The 18,511-nt window shown below is 35.2% G+C and overlaps 2 protein-coding genes across 2 annotated transcripts; both read right to left on the reverse strand.

Annotated features, from left to right (window-relative positions):
- Positions 1-297: 297 nt before the first annotated feature.
- LOC126822282 (uncharacterized) lies at positions 298-9,075 on the reverse strand. Its single transcript, XM_050551074.1, has 7 exons — positions 7,961-9,075; positions 7,195-7,310; positions 5,811-5,850; positions 4,943-5,073; positions 3,918-4,053; positions 2,877-2,995; positions 298-632 (listed from the first exon to the last, which is right to left on the reverse strand). The coding sequence occupies exons 1-7, from the start codon at positions 8,382-8,384 to the stop codon at positions 339-341; spliced, it is 1,260 nt and encodes a 419-aa protein (XP_050407031.1). The 5' UTR covers positions 8,385-9,075; the 3' UTR covers positions 298-338.
- A 2,759-nt stretch (positions 9,076-11,834) lies between these two features.
- Positions 11,835-17,913, reverse strand: LOC126822275 (uncharacterized). Its single transcript, XM_050551061.2, has 5 exons — positions 17,756-17,913; positions 16,267-16,569; positions 14,535-15,348; positions 12,472-12,526; positions 11,835-12,119 (listed from the first exon to the last, which is right to left on the reverse strand). The coding sequence occupies exons 1-5, from the start codon at positions 17,837-17,839 to the stop codon at positions 12,083-12,085; spliced, it is 1,293 nt and encodes a 430-aa protein (XP_050407018.1). The 5' UTR covers positions 17,840-17,913; the 3' UTR covers positions 11,835-12,082.
- Between the last annotated feature and the right edge of the window lie 598 nt (positions 17,914-18,511).

The following is an 18,511-nucleotide window of genomic DNA, read 5'->3' on the forward strand; positions in this document are numbered from 1 at the left end:
GAATATGCTGACAATTTCAGTCAATTTGCTCCACTCTGAACTGAGGTATTAGCGATTCAATTTTAGGCCTAGCCTCGATCATCATTACGATAAAAAACATAGTCTCGATTATCCATTTTTGCATTTAATCATCAATGAGCGTTGAGCAGGAGATCAGATTCAAATCCAGTGATTTGAGAGCTGATTAAGGTCTTTTCATGTTAATAAATGTCTAATTCATAGTTTATATAACATTTCAGGCCTAAAGAAAGACCTGCAATAGGCAGATTTAGCTCTTGCATAAGTAAAGACAATATGTTTACAATATAAGGCTTTATTTTAAGGCAATTACATAACTTTTATTTATTTGAATAAACACCATTTATTTTATTAGCTAGTGTCTTTTTCATGTCAATATCTGATATTGAATTAATGGCTAGTTTTAAACAGTTCACATACGACATGTTTATACCACTTCTCAATTTCAATTCTTTCATTTTTCCGAGAATGTCCAATAGGCATACAAACATAACATCTTGAATCTCTATGGCAACACTCGTCATGGTAACAGTAACATAACTAAATATTTGAACCAATGCTAAACTAATTATCTGAGGTTCTGTTTTTCTCAAGTCCATTTGTTTGGTTATCATCTGAAAATAAAAATGAAATGAAATGAAATGGGGTTTAATGTCCTACTGTTCTGCTCTGAACTGGGCTAATGAAGACGGCATACGCCATACAGTGTGCTATGAGGAAATTTTGCGCGGACAGCGGCACTACAGCCTATTCTTATATCGAATTCCAACTGTCAAGGGATCTTTTACGTACACACCAATTTGTACACGGGACCTCGGTTTTTTGTCCCATCCGAACGACTAGACAGCGGTCTTTATCAGACCCTCCATCATGCACCTCTGACAAGGGGAAACCACATCGGAAAATCCCCATGAACTTTCTGGGCCAATGCTGGGATCAAACACGCAACCTCCAGGCTAGCGAGCCAGGGTCTTACCCACTTAGCTACCGATTAAAAATAACTAGAGAATTTATCTTCATAAAGTAGCAGCAGAAATGCATGTGAATTATACACAAAACTGAAAGGCTGATTCCATAAAAAAAATTTGTGGATGATTACTGTATGCGGGACGAAGGGCAAAGGCCTCTTTACTCTTCTTTCTAGTTGTTCGGATGATATGAAAAAAAACTTAAGTCCTGTGTATACAATTGGCAACACGTTATAAATCCCTTGACAGTTAAAGATTGATAAATGAAAAGAAATGGGGTTTAAAGTCATACTGTTCTGCATGGACTGGGCTAATGGACATATGTCATACATTGTGCTACGAGGGAAATTTTGCATGGACATCATCGCTACAGACCATGGGTTCCACGTTGGCCGTATATGCCGGTCGAGACCTACGGCTATGGAAAATGACCGTTCCTAGATCTGACCTAACGGTCATTTTGCACGCCGGAAAGAGGGTCTTTTTAAAAAAAAAAAAATTCAAACATGACTACGATCGACCATCACTGTGTAACTATACAAGAATGCACGTCGTCTAGAAGCCAATCTCGTGATTGGTGTTATAGAGTTGTATATATAGTCGTTAACAGATTATACTGAGTGTTGTGTTGATAATTAATGATGAGTGTCTGGTAGTAGAGCAATAAATGTTAATTGATAAGTGGGAATCTAATCAACGGCGTGAAGCGGCCCATTGTTAATCATTTAAGTATTGTCCACGTGTCATAAGAATTTTCAACAACAAAGCCGTTTACCGCTATTACAGTCAGGCACAATGTAAACAAGGTTATTATGATCTTCGAAAAAGGGCAATTGATATGAAGTATTGCTCTTCGAATCCAACCAACTGTCATATCAAATAAAAACAGCATAGAAATTACATAAATCCTTACGGCCTTGTGGAAATTGTTGAAATAAAATCTAGAGATTAGTTAACTTGCTTACCGAACAATTAAGAAAAATACGTATTCCAGTTCTATTGTGCAGCAATATTGATAATTCCATGTGTAGAAGAAATGTTGTGTATATACGGTTACTCTTAGACACGACCATATTCTAGGGGGCACTAGTGTCGCTAGCCGTGAAGTTAGTTATCCGTTAGTCATTTAGTTTTATACATTATTAGGATTTAAGTCACAATTCTGTGGCCCGTAATTCCGTATGAGATGGTCTAAAACCAAAAAAAATGTGAGATATATGCCATGGATAATTATATATTTATCTTCATTTCAAAGTTATTGTATTACAACTCAAAATTATCCAGGTCAGTGTGTTTTCTATAGAGCACGTGTTAATTACGTGTGAGCTACTGAAATGGTTTTTCTCCGGCCAATTCAACTATTTCGTTATTTAAGTTGCCAAAACGGAATATTTAATTATTAAATAATTATCATGAGCCTTACTAATATTTCATTTTTAAGTCAAATATATTTTTTTTGTGCACCCCATGGTGACATAGTAGTATAGACACGTGAATTCACAATACCCTACCATGAATAATAAACATGAAATATAAATTTACTTTGAAAAGTTTTCGTGCGTTATCAAAAATGACTGGCAGTGAAAATTTTGAAGTGGAAGCCCTGCTACAGACTACTCTCATATTTAAAATTCCAATGGTCAAGGGTTCTTTTACTTGCACGCCATATACATGGGACCTCAGTCGTTCGTCCTATCCGAACGACTGGACGCCATATTTGTCATACCCTCCGTCCTGCACCATTAACAAGGGGAAATCCCGAAGAACTTTCTCAACCAACATCAGCGAGCGCAAAATTTCCCCTACATTGCAATGCTTGTCTTCATCAGTCCAGTCGGTGCAGAAACGTAAGCATTTTTAATGATCAAGTTTTAGAATATGGATATATACCTGAACTAATGTTGCATAAGATCTGATGATATGTTGTATTATACCATCTGATAACACTGGTAATATCATCAATATAACATCATTTATTAACTGTATAGCCCCCAGTAAACAAACATTATCTGTAATATAAAATACCTGTATATGAACAACACTCCTCTAATATGTGAAAAGAGATTACAGATTCTTATAAAAAAGATAAAGAATACAAATGTAGAGGATATCGTTAGGATATGAAGATAACTCTTATAAATGCTGTTTGGAATATGAAGATAACCCTTATACATATATATATAGAGAGAGAAATGGTGTTTAACGTCCACTCGACACAACTAGGTCATTTCGGGACTAACACATGGTTTAATTTTATTTCAATAATTCGCTTGAGCATAGGGGTCTTTAGCAGTGGGAGGAAACCGGAGGACCTGGAGAAAACCCACGAGGTTGGACAGGCAACCCTACTCCTTGTCACGTACAACCGGGGATTCGAAACCACGCCAGTCGACTCAATGACAGACTTTATGATACAGCGCGCGCACGCAAACCATTCAGCCATCCAACCCCTCTTATACATATAGAGAATATTGTTAGGAATATGAAGATAAAGCTAACATATGTAAACGATACAGTTAGGAATATGATGATAAAGATAGAGACTGCCATTAGAAAAATGAAGATAAAGCTTAAACATATAGGGACTACAGTTAGGAATCTGAAGATAAAGACTATAAATGTAGAGACTACAGTTAGGAATATGAAGATAAAGCTTAAACATATAGGGACTACAGTTAGGAATCTGAAGATAAAGACTATAAATGTAGAGACTACTGTTAGGAATATGAAGATAAAGCTTAAACATATAGGGACTACAGTTAGGAATCTAAAGCTTATAAATGTAGAGGATACAGTTAGGGATATGAAGATTTGGACAATACAGTTAGGAATCTGAAGATAAAGCTTATCCACAGTTAGGAAAATGGAGATAGATACAGTTAAGAATATGAAGAAAAAGATTATACATGTACAATTAGGACTGTATATTACCTTGAATATGTGTAGGTATTATTTTATCCAGGTATATAATTCTAATAGGTACAGTTAGTATATCTTTCTGTATCATTGTATGTAATAGTTGATACAATCTCATCCATTCACTACCAACTAAACTACTTGATAAAATCTGCAAAGATATAACAAGATGGTATTAGATTCATAAAAACAAAAACAAATGAAAGTAGACTAACGTCTAATTTTAATAAGACTGTGTGAAAAGCTTAATTATGATGGCAAAGTCCATCTAGTCTATAGTCTAGACTATAAATCAAAATTAGACATTAATTAACTTATCCAGACCATAATCAACTCTCGATGTCATCTCTAGCCTGTGATATTTACTGGATTAGAATCCGATCTGCTGCTCAAGGTTCATTGATGATTAAATCAAAAAATGGAAAATCGAGACTATGTTTTTTATCGTACTGACTTTAGTAATGAGGATCGTCATGAGGATCGAGGCTTGGTATAAAATTCAATCACTAATATCTCTGTTCAGAGTGGAGAAATATTCCCTTTACATTATTTAGTTTTTAACTATTATAGTCAGAACTGTCAGCTCTTTATCTAATCTTCCATAATGCCCCTTTAATTTTTATTAAACAAAAAACATTATAAATGAAATGAAATGAAATGGAGTTTAACGTCCTACTGTTCTGCTCCTAACCTGGGCTAATGAAGACGGGCATACGCCATACAGTGTGCTATGAGGGAAATTTTGCCCGGACAGCGGCACTACGGCCTACTCTTATATCGAATTCCAACTGCCAAGGGATCTTTTACGTGCACGCCAATGTGTACACGGGACCTCGGTTTTTCGTCCCATCCGAACGACTAGACAGCTTTCCTTGTCAGCCCCTCCGTCCTGCATCACTGACAAGGGAGAACCACGCCGGAAAATCTGGATGAACTTTCTCGGCCAATGCAGGGATCGAACACCCGACCTCCAGGCTAGCGAGCTAGCGTCTTACCCACTTAGCCACAAAAAACATTATAAATTTCATGTGTGATTATACCTTAGAGAGCGATGTTATTAACAACTCAGATGTTATACTGTGTGATGATAATTGATCTAGATGCTGATAAACCATTGCAGATGTTCCATCATTTAAAATACAGAACTGGAAGAGTGGTGCTAGACTTTCATCTGAAAACAGAACAAAATAGAAGTTAATTCTTTTTATATGTCGAAAATTGGTTTTTGTTAAAAGTTAAATGATCAAAGCATTTCAGGTGCTGTAATACACTGGCTTTATCCAGTAGAATCCATGATAATTTAAGCCTTTAGTCCAGTGATTCTCAACCAGTGTTCCTAAGTGTGCCGCAAAAAAAATGTGAAAAGCCACTTGATCCCAATTGAGTATAAACTGGTGTCTACTGATAAGTTCATAGCTGCGTTTGTCTTTATTTAGTTTGAGTCATTCTATGTTTCTATGACTAATCTCTGTCTACGGTTGTATGCCATCTATGACTTGCCATGTTTTTATTTTGCAAAATTCAAATATTTTTCATATATATTTAGTCAGGTGTGCCGCTATTTATTCATGTGTTCCAAAGTGTGCTGTTGCCAAGAAAAGGTTAAGAACCACTGCTTTAGTCCAAAACAGCTCCAGCCATGACTCCTTACAGTACCTGAATCACATCAACTGTTGTGGCATCCCAAACAACTAGAAAACAGTCCTACAAGACAGAGCTATTTACAAATCTCGGACAGTTTGAAGTGATCTAAAGAATAGTAGTTTCTGGTAGTTTCGAGTTGTCCAAGGTTATTTACATACACCAATTGCTAATATGTAGAAGATCTTGTTAGCATGACTCCTTAAAAGCAAAAAACTGTATGTACATGAGAAATTAATACTTCTATAAAATTTAATTTTCTCTTACCAGATTGGGCAAAAACAGACTCCATAAGTTCTTCTAACAACTAAAATAAAACAAATGAATCAACTATTATTTCCCATTTCACAACCATAACATTAAAAGATTTGCAGAGTAAAATTGTCTGAGAGTGCAGCATATTTCTAATGAACAGGAAAAAAAATTATAGACACAAATCACATTAATAAGTTAACAAGCCAACAGTGAGGCTGATGTCCCCCGCCGAAATCCCCAAATAAATAGATGACACACATTAATTAATCGCACATCTATTTTTTTCAAAAGTATCGAGCAATCAAACAGATTATCAACTATACACTAAGTTTCATCACTCTCTAACAGATAGAATCAAAGTTATCTTGTCCCAAAGCATCGACCAAGGAAATTGCTTATCTCTGCTTAGCTTTAGCTCAATATTTTAATCATTGAACTCAGTCAAGACGAACATCTACATCAAGTTTAAACATTCTACCTCAATTAGAAGCAGAGTTGTTATGTTCGAAAGTCTTGACCAATCAAAATGCTTATTGCTCCTTAGCCTAAGCAGACAATTCTCATCATCGAACTTAGTCAAGGTATTGATGTAATGAAACAATATACCAAGTTTCATCACTCTCACTTAATTGGAACTAAAGTTATCGTGTCCAAAAGCATCAACAAATCAAATTGCTTATCTCTACTTACCCTAGGCAGAAAATGCTCATCTTCACACTCCATCAAGGCATTGACCTAATAAACACCTACACCAAGTTTGAACATTTTAGCTCAATTAGAAGGAGAGTTATTGTGTACCAAAGTCTCGGCCAATCAAATTGCTTATCGCTCTGCTTACCCTGAGCAGAAAATGCTCATTATCGAACTTAGTCAAGGTATTGATGTAATGAAACTATACACAAAGTTTCATCACTCTCACTTAATTAGAACTAAAGTTATCGTGTCCCAAAGCATCAACCAATCAAATTGCTTATCTCGGCTTACCCGTCGATCTCCATCAAGGCATTGCCCTAATATACACCTACACCAAGTTTGAACATTCTAGGTCAATTAGAAAGAGAGTTATTGTGTCCCAAAAAGTGTGACGGATATACAGACGGAACCCATTTTAATAGGACCCTGCTTTCTTCGAAAGGCGGGGGACAATAACTTCATTATTACAAACTGCAGTTTGGAGATTAGAAAACCTGCACTCTTAGCCATTTATATTCAGGCAACCCTACTCCATGTCACGTACAAGAGCGAAAACGAGACCACTTGACTCAATGACAGAGCCTATATATGTTCTAAAGAGCCACCCAATTCCCCCCCCCCCCACTTTAGGCTTATGACTGCCGAGGAAGTAGACCTATTACTATATCTTTATTTAGAACCAACAGTCCTATTTAGTACAAACCTTTTTATGTAAATTATTACCATCAGTAATAAAATCAGACAGGAATTTATGGAGAATTATTTTTACAATCCAGTTAACTTCCTCTATATCTTTCATCAACCAACTCATGCTGGATACTGAGAAAATAAAACAAACAAATAATTCAACTTTTTCACAAAACATTCTCAGACTTAAGTTAAGAATTTACCCAAAATTGTTTGCCCTTTTGAAATTAAAATATCACCCTTTATAAAATTTTTGTTGTTTTAATGTATCAAATACATCAATGAGAAACTATGTGCAAAGTTTTGTGTTTCTGGATCAAAGATATTTCTTATAAACTGTGATTGAAAGTTGATTAAATTCTTAACGTAAGTCTAAGAATGTTTTGTGAAACCGGGGCCAGTATTCATTTTCAATAATTCTCACTCCACATTTTAGTACTCCGTCTATAATCAAGATTATACCAATATTCTCTTTCATTATTTTTATTATTTTTTTTTTACGTCAGTTGTTTATTCAGTCTTGATCTAGAGAGATTTCTTTATAAGGATCATTCAGTAATGCACAGGTTGTAATTTGTGATTGGTTAACTCCAATGAACTACAATTCGATATAAAAGTAGGCCATAGTGTCGCTGCCCGGGCAAAATTTCCCTCATAGCACACTGTATGGCGTATGGCGTATGCCCGTCTTCATTAGCCCAGTCTGAGCAGAACAGTAGAACGTTAAACCCCATTTCATTTCATTTCCCTCGTTAGTAAATAAACAAGAACAATAAACTTACACTCTACACAATAACCACATGTTTTTAAAGCAGTTTTTAGAGATGTCAGAAATTTAGTAACAGACTGACGAATCAGCATTCTCCTATTATAATCCTCCATTCCATCAACACAGACATTATATATTTCACCAATTATTGATAAGATTACAATATGATTCAACTCCAACAGCCAATCACATCTGCTTTTACTGACACTCTTATCTAATACTGTAGTAAATAGTTTTAATGTGAAGTTTAAAGATATTGATGAAGTATAGCTGTTAAATTCATCACTGTTTAAATAGGGTAGAATACATGTATTAATAAATTCTCCAAGATTTACAGGTGGTTGTTCACAGATAAAATGATCTTCCATTATTTCATACTTGTATTCCTGAAATATATAAATTACTGCTATGAACATCAAATTACTGTAGTACGACATCAAAATGGTGTGGAATCGACATCTGATTTAAATTTTATTTACAGACAATTAGCGTAATATTCAAGAAACACAACTTAAATTTAAAATCTTAATACAAAGTCTTGTATATTTTAAAGGCATAAAGTATTCAGTGACTGCGCACAAAGAAATGAAACCAAAAGCCTTGAATAAGAAAATGAAATGGGGTTTAACATCCTACTTTTCTGCTCCGACTGAGCTAATGAAGACGGGCATACAGTGTGCTATGAGGGAAATTTTGCCCAGTGGCACTATGGCCTACTCTTACATCGAATTCCAACTGCCAAGGGATATTTCACATGCAAACCAATGAATACACAGACCTTGGATTTCCGTCTCATCCGAATGACTAGACAGCCGTCCTTGTCAGGCCCTCCGTCCTACACCACTGCCAAAGGCAAACCACGGCGGAAAACCCTGATGAACTTTCTCTGCCAATGCAGGGTTAGAACACACGCCCTCCAGGCTAGTGAGCCAGCATCTTACTCACTTAGCCACCGTGGCTCCCCGCCTTGAATAAGACAAAAATCTGAGGTCTACCCTTGAACATGCCGTCAAAAATGACTAAAGTATTGTGTTAATGAGACATCCATTGCATTTGTTGTTGTTATGTAAATAGTTATAGACAAACCTACTGTAAACCTCACAAACATTTCAAACATAATGAATTAGAGTCTACCTGTACGGCCGAAGAATTAGAGTCTACCTGTACGGCCGAAGAATTAGAGTCTACCTGTACGGCCGAAGAAAGAAATTTCAGTAGGTTTTTTTCTTGATCTTTTGTTAATTCTGTAGTCAGTAAAGCATCTTGTAATAATGTCACTAGTAATGACATGTCAGGATGAAAGTGTATATGACGACAGTGGCATAGGTTTGGTATGGACTGGAGTATCTGAAATGAGATTGGTAGTCATGAGTAAAATTTTTATTAGTCATTGTGAAGATAGTAACAAGAAAAACATATGACTGTAGAAGAGGTGTTTTTGTTTTGTTTTTTTTCTTAAAAAGCTGGTAAATGACTGAAATTCATAATATAATACATTAAAGATACATTATGAGAGATTAGATAAAGAGCTGGCAGTTATCACTATAATAGTTAAAAACTAGATAATGTAAAGGCAATTTGCTGAAAATTTCAGTCATATTGATCCACTCTGAACCAAGAATTTAGCGATTGAATTTTGGGACTAGCCTCGATCATCATTACTAAAGTCGGTACGATAAAAAAAACATAGTCTCGATTATTCATTTTTTGATTTAATCAACAGCAGCAGATCGGGTTCTAATCCAGTAAATATCCCAGGCTAGCGATGACACCGAGAGTTGAATCAGGACCTGCTATGGGCAGATTTAACTCTTGCAGAATGCATCTTTAAGTTTGATTTTAAAAATTTAGGTTTGATTGATATTGTGACATTATGTTACCTGTAGAACAGTGTTTATTTGTGCTGGATTAGATATAACAGTATCAACCAGTCTCTTCATGGTAGATTGTAAATCAACCAACAGTAAACACGAAACCTCTTGTAAGATCTGTAAATATATAAATTAATCAATTCATTCCTTGAGTAGCATTTAAAAATTGATCTTCATAATATGGAACACACTTATTAATAGTATTTTAATTAAAACAATGTTCCTCTTAACATTTTCAATCAAACCTCCTGTATAATATATTCATTATCATTTGTTCGATTACTTTGAGGGGACCCTCAACAAAACATCGCTTTAATTAAAATAGTAATTGTGTTCTATTAGGTTAGTGTGTTTATTATGAATTAATCAATTTAGTCAGTCATTAATCTTTATATAGGAATAAAATAAAGATGTGATATTAATTAGATCCTACCTGTTTTGTTGATTGACTGGTAAACCTGTTAAAGGTAGATGTTATATCAGTCTCTATATATAATAATACTGATGATGTACATTCTGATTGTAAATATACATGTAATGTAAACTTTTCTTGTAGTAATAGAGGTAGATTTCTAAACACCAAACAGATCAACTGAAAAAAATACAAGAATTACAAACATATATCAATCTCAAGATATGGGGTTGGATGACCGAATGGTTAGCGCTGTATCATAAGGTCTCTCATTAAGTCAACTGGAGTGGTTGTACTTGACAAGGATTAGGGTCGCCTGTCCAACCTTGTGGGTTTTCTCCAGGTCCTCTGGTTTCCTCCCACTATTGAACCATGTGTTAGTCCCCATTTCTTTTTCTCTCCAGATACATGTATATATTTACTTCCTCAAGTCTAATTACAAAAGGGGGGTTGGATGGCCGAATGGTTAGCACACGCGCACTGTATCATACGGTCTGTCATTGAGTCAACGGCGGGGTTTCGATTCCCCAGATGTACGTGACAAGGAGTAGGGTTGCCTGTCCAACCTAGTGGGTTTTCTCCGGGTCCTCCAATTTCCTCCCACTGCTAAAGACCCCTACGCGCAAGCGAATTATTGAAATAGAAAAATTAAACCATATGTTAGTCCCGAAATGACCTAGTTTGTGTCAAGTGGACGTTAAACCCCATTTCTCTCTCTCTCTCTCTCTAATTACAAAACCATTCAAACTAAAACTACAGGGCAAAAAAATTTCTATTTATCTTACAAAATTCTTCAAGATTATGCATACCGTACTGGAGCAAGACATCTGTCCCAACCCTACTCCTTGTCACGTACAAGACATGGAATTGAAACCATGCCAGTTCACTCAATGACAGACTTTATGATACAGCGTGCACATGCTAACCATTCGGCCATCCAATCCCCCATGTGACCAAAGATTAGGATTATTGAACTAGATCCACTGTATTTATAGAGTATATAAACAAATACACATATCAAATATACGTAGAGATAGTCGACATTACCTGAGAAAATTTAGTCTGTATTTCCTGTATGTCATTGTTATGTTTCTGTTTGATCCAATCACTGTAAATTTTATACAACCTGTACAGATATCTTTCTTTATACAATAAACAGGAGTTATTACAAAACATGTCTAAATACCTGTAAAATATATAGATAAACATTTACAACAAATATGTAAGTCATGTTAATAAATTAATTAAAGGGGCATTAGGTTAGATTAGATACGAAACATGTCTAAATACATGTAAAACATATAGATAAAGATTTACAACAAATATGTAAGTCATGTTCATAAATTAATTAAAGGGGCATTAGGTTAGATTAGATACGAAACATGTCTTAATACCTGTAAAATATATAGATAAAGATTTACAACAAATATGTAAGTTATGTTAATAAATTAATTAAAGGGGCATTAGGTTAGATTAGATACGAAACATATATAAATACTTGTAAAACATATAGATAAAGATTTACAACAAATATGTAAGATATGTTAATAAATTAATTAAAGGGGCATTAGGTTAGATTAGATAAAGAGCTCACAGTTCTCGCTATATAGTTAAAAATTAGATAATGAAAACGAAATATGCTGAAAATTTCCGTCAAAGTGCTTCACTCTGAATCAAGGATATGAGCCATTAAATTTTAAGCTAGTCTCAGTTGTCATTACTGACGTTGGTATGATAAAGTCTTGAATATCCATTTCTACGTTAAACTATTCATCACAAAATCTATTCAGATCCAGTAAATATCGCAGGCTAACGATGGCATCTAGAGTTGATTATGGCCTAGATAAGTTAATTAATGTCTAATTAACATTTCAGGCCTGCAGAAAGACCTGCAATAGACAGATTTAGCTCTTGCATAATGCATGTTTAATATCTAATTTAAAGAATCCAAATAAATGAAAACAAATGAGGTTTAACATCCTACTTTTATGCACCGACTGGGTTAATGAAGATGAGTATACGCGATATAGTGTGTGACAAGACAATTTTTTTTTTTAATTCCAACTGCCAAGGTTTTTTTATTCCTAAATGCCCGCCAATCCTACATCCAGGAAAATCCTGAGGAACTTTCTCCCGGAGGCGATCCTGAGACCTCCTGATTAGTGAGCCAGTGTCTTACTCACTGAGTCTCTGTGGATCCCCATCATAAAACTTGCTATAAGGTCAATTAAGAACACTTACCCCTCATTCAACCAGACCTGAAGATCAGAATTACTCAATATTTTCTCTATATCAGCTGAAATAAAACATGTGTTTTTCACTAGTATATCACTATAATCCAGCATTGTACACTAAATCAAACCTTATATCACAGGGTGCTGTGCATAAGGAAGTGTATGCTGATAATCTCTTTCATTAACACCCAATACCGTATGTACATGTAAACAGTGTTTTGGGGGAATTAACATAATATTGATAATTATTATGAATGTTTGTGCTACTGCTCTATTCATATACTATTTGTACCAGTAATGAAATCTATTATTTAATATCTAATTACGAAAATCAAATCAAACAAGCCAACAGTGAGGCTGATGTCCCCCGCCGAAATAGCAAAATAATTAGATGACACGTATTAATTAAAAGAACATTTATTTTTTTCAAAAGTATCGAACAGTTAAACTATAGACTAAGTTTCATCACTGTCTATCAAATAGAATCAAGATTATGAAACTGATAAGCTCTGCTTGGCTTCAGCTCGAAATGTTAATCATTGAACTTAGTCAAGACATTCACCTAATGAACATCTACATCAAGTTTAAACATTCTACCTCAATTAAAAGCAGAGTTATTATGTTCCAAAGTCTTGACCAATCAATTAAATTGCTTATTGCTCCTTAGCCTTAGCAGAAAATTTTCACCATCGAACTTAGTCAAGGTAATGATATAATGAATCTATATTCGGAGTTTCATCTCTCTCAAAGTTATCATGCCCCAAAGCATCAACCAATCAGATTGCTTATCTCTGCTTACCGTAAGCATACAATGTTCATCATTGAACTCCATCAAGGCATTCACCTAATGAAAGCCTACACCAAGTTTGAACATTCTACATCAATTAGAATGTGAATTATTGTGTTCCAATGTCTCGACCAATCAAATTGCTTATCGCTCTGCTTAGCCTGAGTAGAAAATGCTCATGATTGAACTTAGTCAAGGTATTGATGTAATGAAACTATACACCAAGTTTCATCAATCTCACTTAATTAGAACTAAAGTTATCGTGTCCCAAAGCATCAACCAATCAAATTGCTTATCTCTGCTTACCCTAAGCGGAAAATGCTCATCTTCGAACTCCATCAAGGCATTGACCTAATCAACACATACACCAAGTTTGAACATTCTAGCTCAATTAGGCAGAGAGTTATCGTGCCCCAAAGTATCAACCAATCAAATTGCTTATCTCTGCTTACCCTAAGCGGAAAATGCTCATCTTCGAACTCCATCAAGGCATTGACCTAATAAACACATACACCAAGTTTGAACATTCTAGCTCAATTAAAAGTTATCGTGTCCCAAAGCATCAACCAATCAAATTGCTTATCTCTGCTTACCCTAAGCGGAAAATGCTCATCTTCGAACTCCATCAAGGCATTGACCTAATAAACACATACACCAAGTTTGAACATTCTAGCTCAATTAGGAAGAGAGTTATTGTGTCCCAAAAAGTGTGACGGACAGACAGACGGACAGACAGACGGACGAACCCATTTTAATAGTCCCCTGCTTTCTTCGAAAGGCGGGGGACAAATATCAAGGGTAGGTAATCTCCTCACTTAATATTAATCTGATTTAGTGAGAGAGAGAGAAGGATAGAGAGTTTAACCTCCACTTGACTCCAACTATGTCATTTTGGGACTAACATGTGGTTCAATTTTATTTCAACAATTCGCTTGCATGTAGGGGTCTTTAGCAGTAGGAGGAAACCAGTGGACGTGGAGAAAACCCATGACCACAGGGTTGAACTGCCCTACTCTTTGTCACGTACAACCGGGGAATCGAAACCACGCCAGTTGACTCAATGACAGATCTTATGATACAATGTGCACTCGGTAACCATTCGGCCATCCAAGCCCCATAATCTGATTTAATAATAAAATATTTTAGCAAGGATTACAGGTGACTCTGGCTTGTTTTCACCATATCCTGTTTAAAATTGTTTGCAGAGCATGTCGAATGTTGACAAATTCTCAATTTGTCATATTCTTGAAAATAAGAATTATAGACTATAATACTTTTCTAACCTTCAAATCCAGGCCGTTTCATCTTGATTCTTTTAATACACGATTGTGTTGACATTTCCTCTTCGTGCTTCCCAATGATTTCACTGGCTAGTTTTTGTTCATTGAACAGCTTTTCAATAAAATTAAATATATTATCCTTGTGTTGTAGCAAATTTTCAGGCATATTACCACATATCTGATCTTGAATAGATAAAAGGTTGGCTGCTATGATCTTTGTGGGAATGCTGAAATCCCCCACAACAATGGATGGATCATTTAACACGCCGTCTACATCATTTAAAGTATTTAAAAGTAAGTTAACACAATTCAACCAAGACAAACAGGGAAAATTATTCACTTCAATAAACGTATTTTTCTCGGAAGTTATACATGTAGAACGATCTTGAATATATGGGGCAAAGAGCGATCTATTTCGAGGTTTGTGTAAGTCTAATAAATCAAGGCTGATTTCATCGAAAATTAGCTGTGGGTCTGTAGTCAATATTGGTACTGTTAAAACTCGGTACATAGATTGTTTTAATATTTTCAAATCCATTTTTTTGATTTGATCACCATGTGAGGACACATAATCTAATAATACAGATAAAAATTCATTAAATTTCATTTCTTCCGAATGTTGTGTTTGATTAGTATCTCCTATTGTTGATTTCCATGAATGAATGAATGGTGTCTTTTTTAGCCATAGTAAAATGAATTGACCAATCACAGATGAAGCTAGCTGAAGATCCATGTGATTGACAGGTGTTTCTTGGACATGTTTTAAGGCTTTCATACACAAAATGTCTTTCTCTGTTTCCCCAAGAAAATCTGGAATCTGAAAATTAAGAAACAACATCATATTACAGACAATGAAACATATTAATCATTGAACAAATTTTATGAATTTTGTACATCTGAATTTTTATTTTCTAATAAAATTTGAAAGCACACCTACCTAGAATCTGATTAAATGAAAAGGCATAAACACTTGTCTATACTTTGTAAAAAATAAAATCATGAACATTGATTAAATGGTGAGAGAGAGAGAAAGAGAGAGAGAGGCATTATTTCCATTAACAGCATAACACACAGTAATGGATTTCACCAGTGTCACAGCTGAACTATCTAATGTGTGATTAAGGATGTATTGTGCTATCAAATAGAAATAGCTAGAGAGAGAGAGAGAGAGGTTTTAAGGTCCACTCGACAGAAACTAGGTCATTTCAGGACTAACACATGGTTAAATTTTATTTCAATAATTCGCTTGCCCATAGGGGTCTTCAGTAATGGAAGGAAACTGGAGGACCCAGAGAAAACGCACAAGGTTGAACAGACGACCCTACCCCTTGTCAAATACAACTGGGGAATCAAAACCATGCCAGTTAACTCAATGACAGACCTTATGAAACAGTGCGCACGCGCTAACCATTCGGCCATACATCCCCCAGATCGAAAGGGAGAGAGAAAGATGGGGTTTAACGTCCACTTGACACAAATTAGGTAATTTCAGGACTAACATATGGTTCAATTTTATTTCAATAAATCGCTTGCATAGGGGTCTTTAGTAATGGAAGGTAACTGGAGGACCCAGAGAAAATGCATGAGGTTGGACAGACGACCCTACTCCTTGTCACATACAACTGGGGAATCAAAACCATGCTAGTTAACTGAATGACAGACCTTATGAAACAGTGCGCATGCGTTAACCATTCGCCATCCAACCCCCTTTGATTGAAAGGAGTCAGTTACTTACTTCAATGAAGAATTGAAACCAATCAAAAGTTTTCACGGCTTCAAAATAAACAGCAAAACTTATATTAGGTAATAGATGACATAATTTATATAACGCTGTTTGTCTTTGACAACCAGGTTCGTTTGCCTCATTCTGTAAAGCTTTGTAAAGAAAGATGCTATGTAACTTTGAGTTCCACCATTTTTGATCAAATTTTGAGAGATCTTCCTCAAGGCCTTTTAATATATCTTTTATAGCTTCATCTATTATTTCGATTAACTTCACAACATTAATTTTCTGCAATGTAGATAATTTACAACCAATCTGTAAAATAAAAATAGAATGAATGAATTAAAATTAAAAAAGTAAATAACACACTACGTACCTTCTGCGAGTCTAACATAGAAACTGTGGAACATCTCTTTGTGTTAAGCCCTTTCTCAAAAATAATATGAATCAATTTTTCTAAAGATCAATATAACAACAAATGTCAAGCATCTTGGTCTCACTAACAAACCCTATTCTATAAAAAACACTGAATGGATCTTTATTAATCATGTAATTATTTTAACTAAGTTTTATATACATCAGACTAAATTACGAAATGGAACACTAAATATAAATAAATATGAAATCTTCTTAATAGCAAATGCTAAACTGGAGATAGAAATATCTCTGGAAAAATAAAGAAATAAATGACAATATCTTTTCAAAGAATTAATAGAATCCCCAAACCTCTTAGTCTTGCATACCCATTCCCCATTGATGGATTTACATTTAATACTACCCTTCATTTTTAGATCTGTGTACTGTAGGAACCCCTTTTAACAGACCTTTATACCGAAATGCATGTTATTTAAATTTAAATATGCATGTACTTAACATACTTGTAAACTCATACGTAAACAGTTTTTTCGTCCCATCCAAACGACTAGACAACTGTCCTTGTCAGGCCCTCCGTCCTGAACCACTGATACAGGAGAAACCACGCCTGAAAATCCTGATGAACTTTCACGGCCAACACCGAGAGCTAACCAGCTACCTCCAGGCTAGCAACCCACTGCCTTACTTACTAAGTCACTTGACCCCATTTCATTTTTGGGGGAGAGAGAGAGAGAAATGGGGTTTAACATCCACTCGACACAAACTAGGTCATTTCGGGACTAACATATGGTTTAATTTTATTTACATAATTCGCTTGCGCTTAGGGGTCTTTTAGCAGTGGGAGGAAACCGGAGGATCCGGACATTTTGTGGGGAGTATTGATGCAAATCAAAACAAGTAAATTGCAAATTGTTGAAAGAAAATCGTCTTTAAATTTTATAAACTGACAAACAGTGCAGTTGTCTTTCTGAATTGCCCGTTTTGTAATTGTATGATTGTTAGTTGTGTCTGGCTGGGTGAGTAACTCAAACTGAGTCAGAAATAAAATTCTGTTTTAGTGTATGTGTTCATAGATAATACCGTATTATCTATGATGTGTTTGACTTTTTTTTCTATGTCTTCTCACCTTTTTTTCAGCAAACTCAAATGATGCCTGCAAAACAGCAATTTCAGGAGTGTATTCCATTCTAGCAGCATACAATATCTTCATGACATTCTGTTCAAATAACAGTTAAGTTCTGATAATAAAAACATCATGTTCATAACGTGTTTACATCGATCATACCAAAAACGCTTTCGCGGCCTAGAGAGTTAATTTTAGAGTTAATTCCCCCTTTTCTATCAATTATATGGTGTAAGGGACAAAACTCCAATTTAACAACCAAACTTTAGTACCAATCAGAACAGCCCAAAATTCTTCGCGTTTTCTTTTAAAAGTTAAAAGTAAGACAATTATAACAAGACCGATTCATAATTTCCTATTATCTAATCTCCAAGATTTAAACTTAATAGCTCACCTTGAAAGCTATGTAAACAACCTTGTATTTATTATCTCAACAGATCCAAGCCCAATTTCATCGGTTCCATGAACACTCGGGCCAAAAAAAAACTGAAAAAAGACCACTCGGACCAAGCGTTTTAATAGATAAATAATTGTGCTTGTTTTAATGAATTGTGTTTGTTTTAATATGACTACTCGGACCAGTAATAAATTGTTGTTTTAATAATTCTCCCCAATTGGCAATGATGTCCATTGCCTGCAATTTCAGTGGCTGGGTTTACACACCCTATCTGAAATGTACTGGGTGTTTTAAACCTACTTCTAGGCATCAATCTGACTACAATGTGCTATGAGATAAATTTTGCCTTATATTGAATTTCA

This window comes from Patella vulgata, chromosome 1 (assembly GCF_932274485.2).
Source record: "Patella vulgata chromosome 1, xgPatVulg1.2, whole genome shotgun sequence".
Classification (NCBI taxonomy): domain Eukaryota; kingdom Metazoa; phylum Mollusca; class Gastropoda; family Patellidae; genus Patella; species Patella vulgata.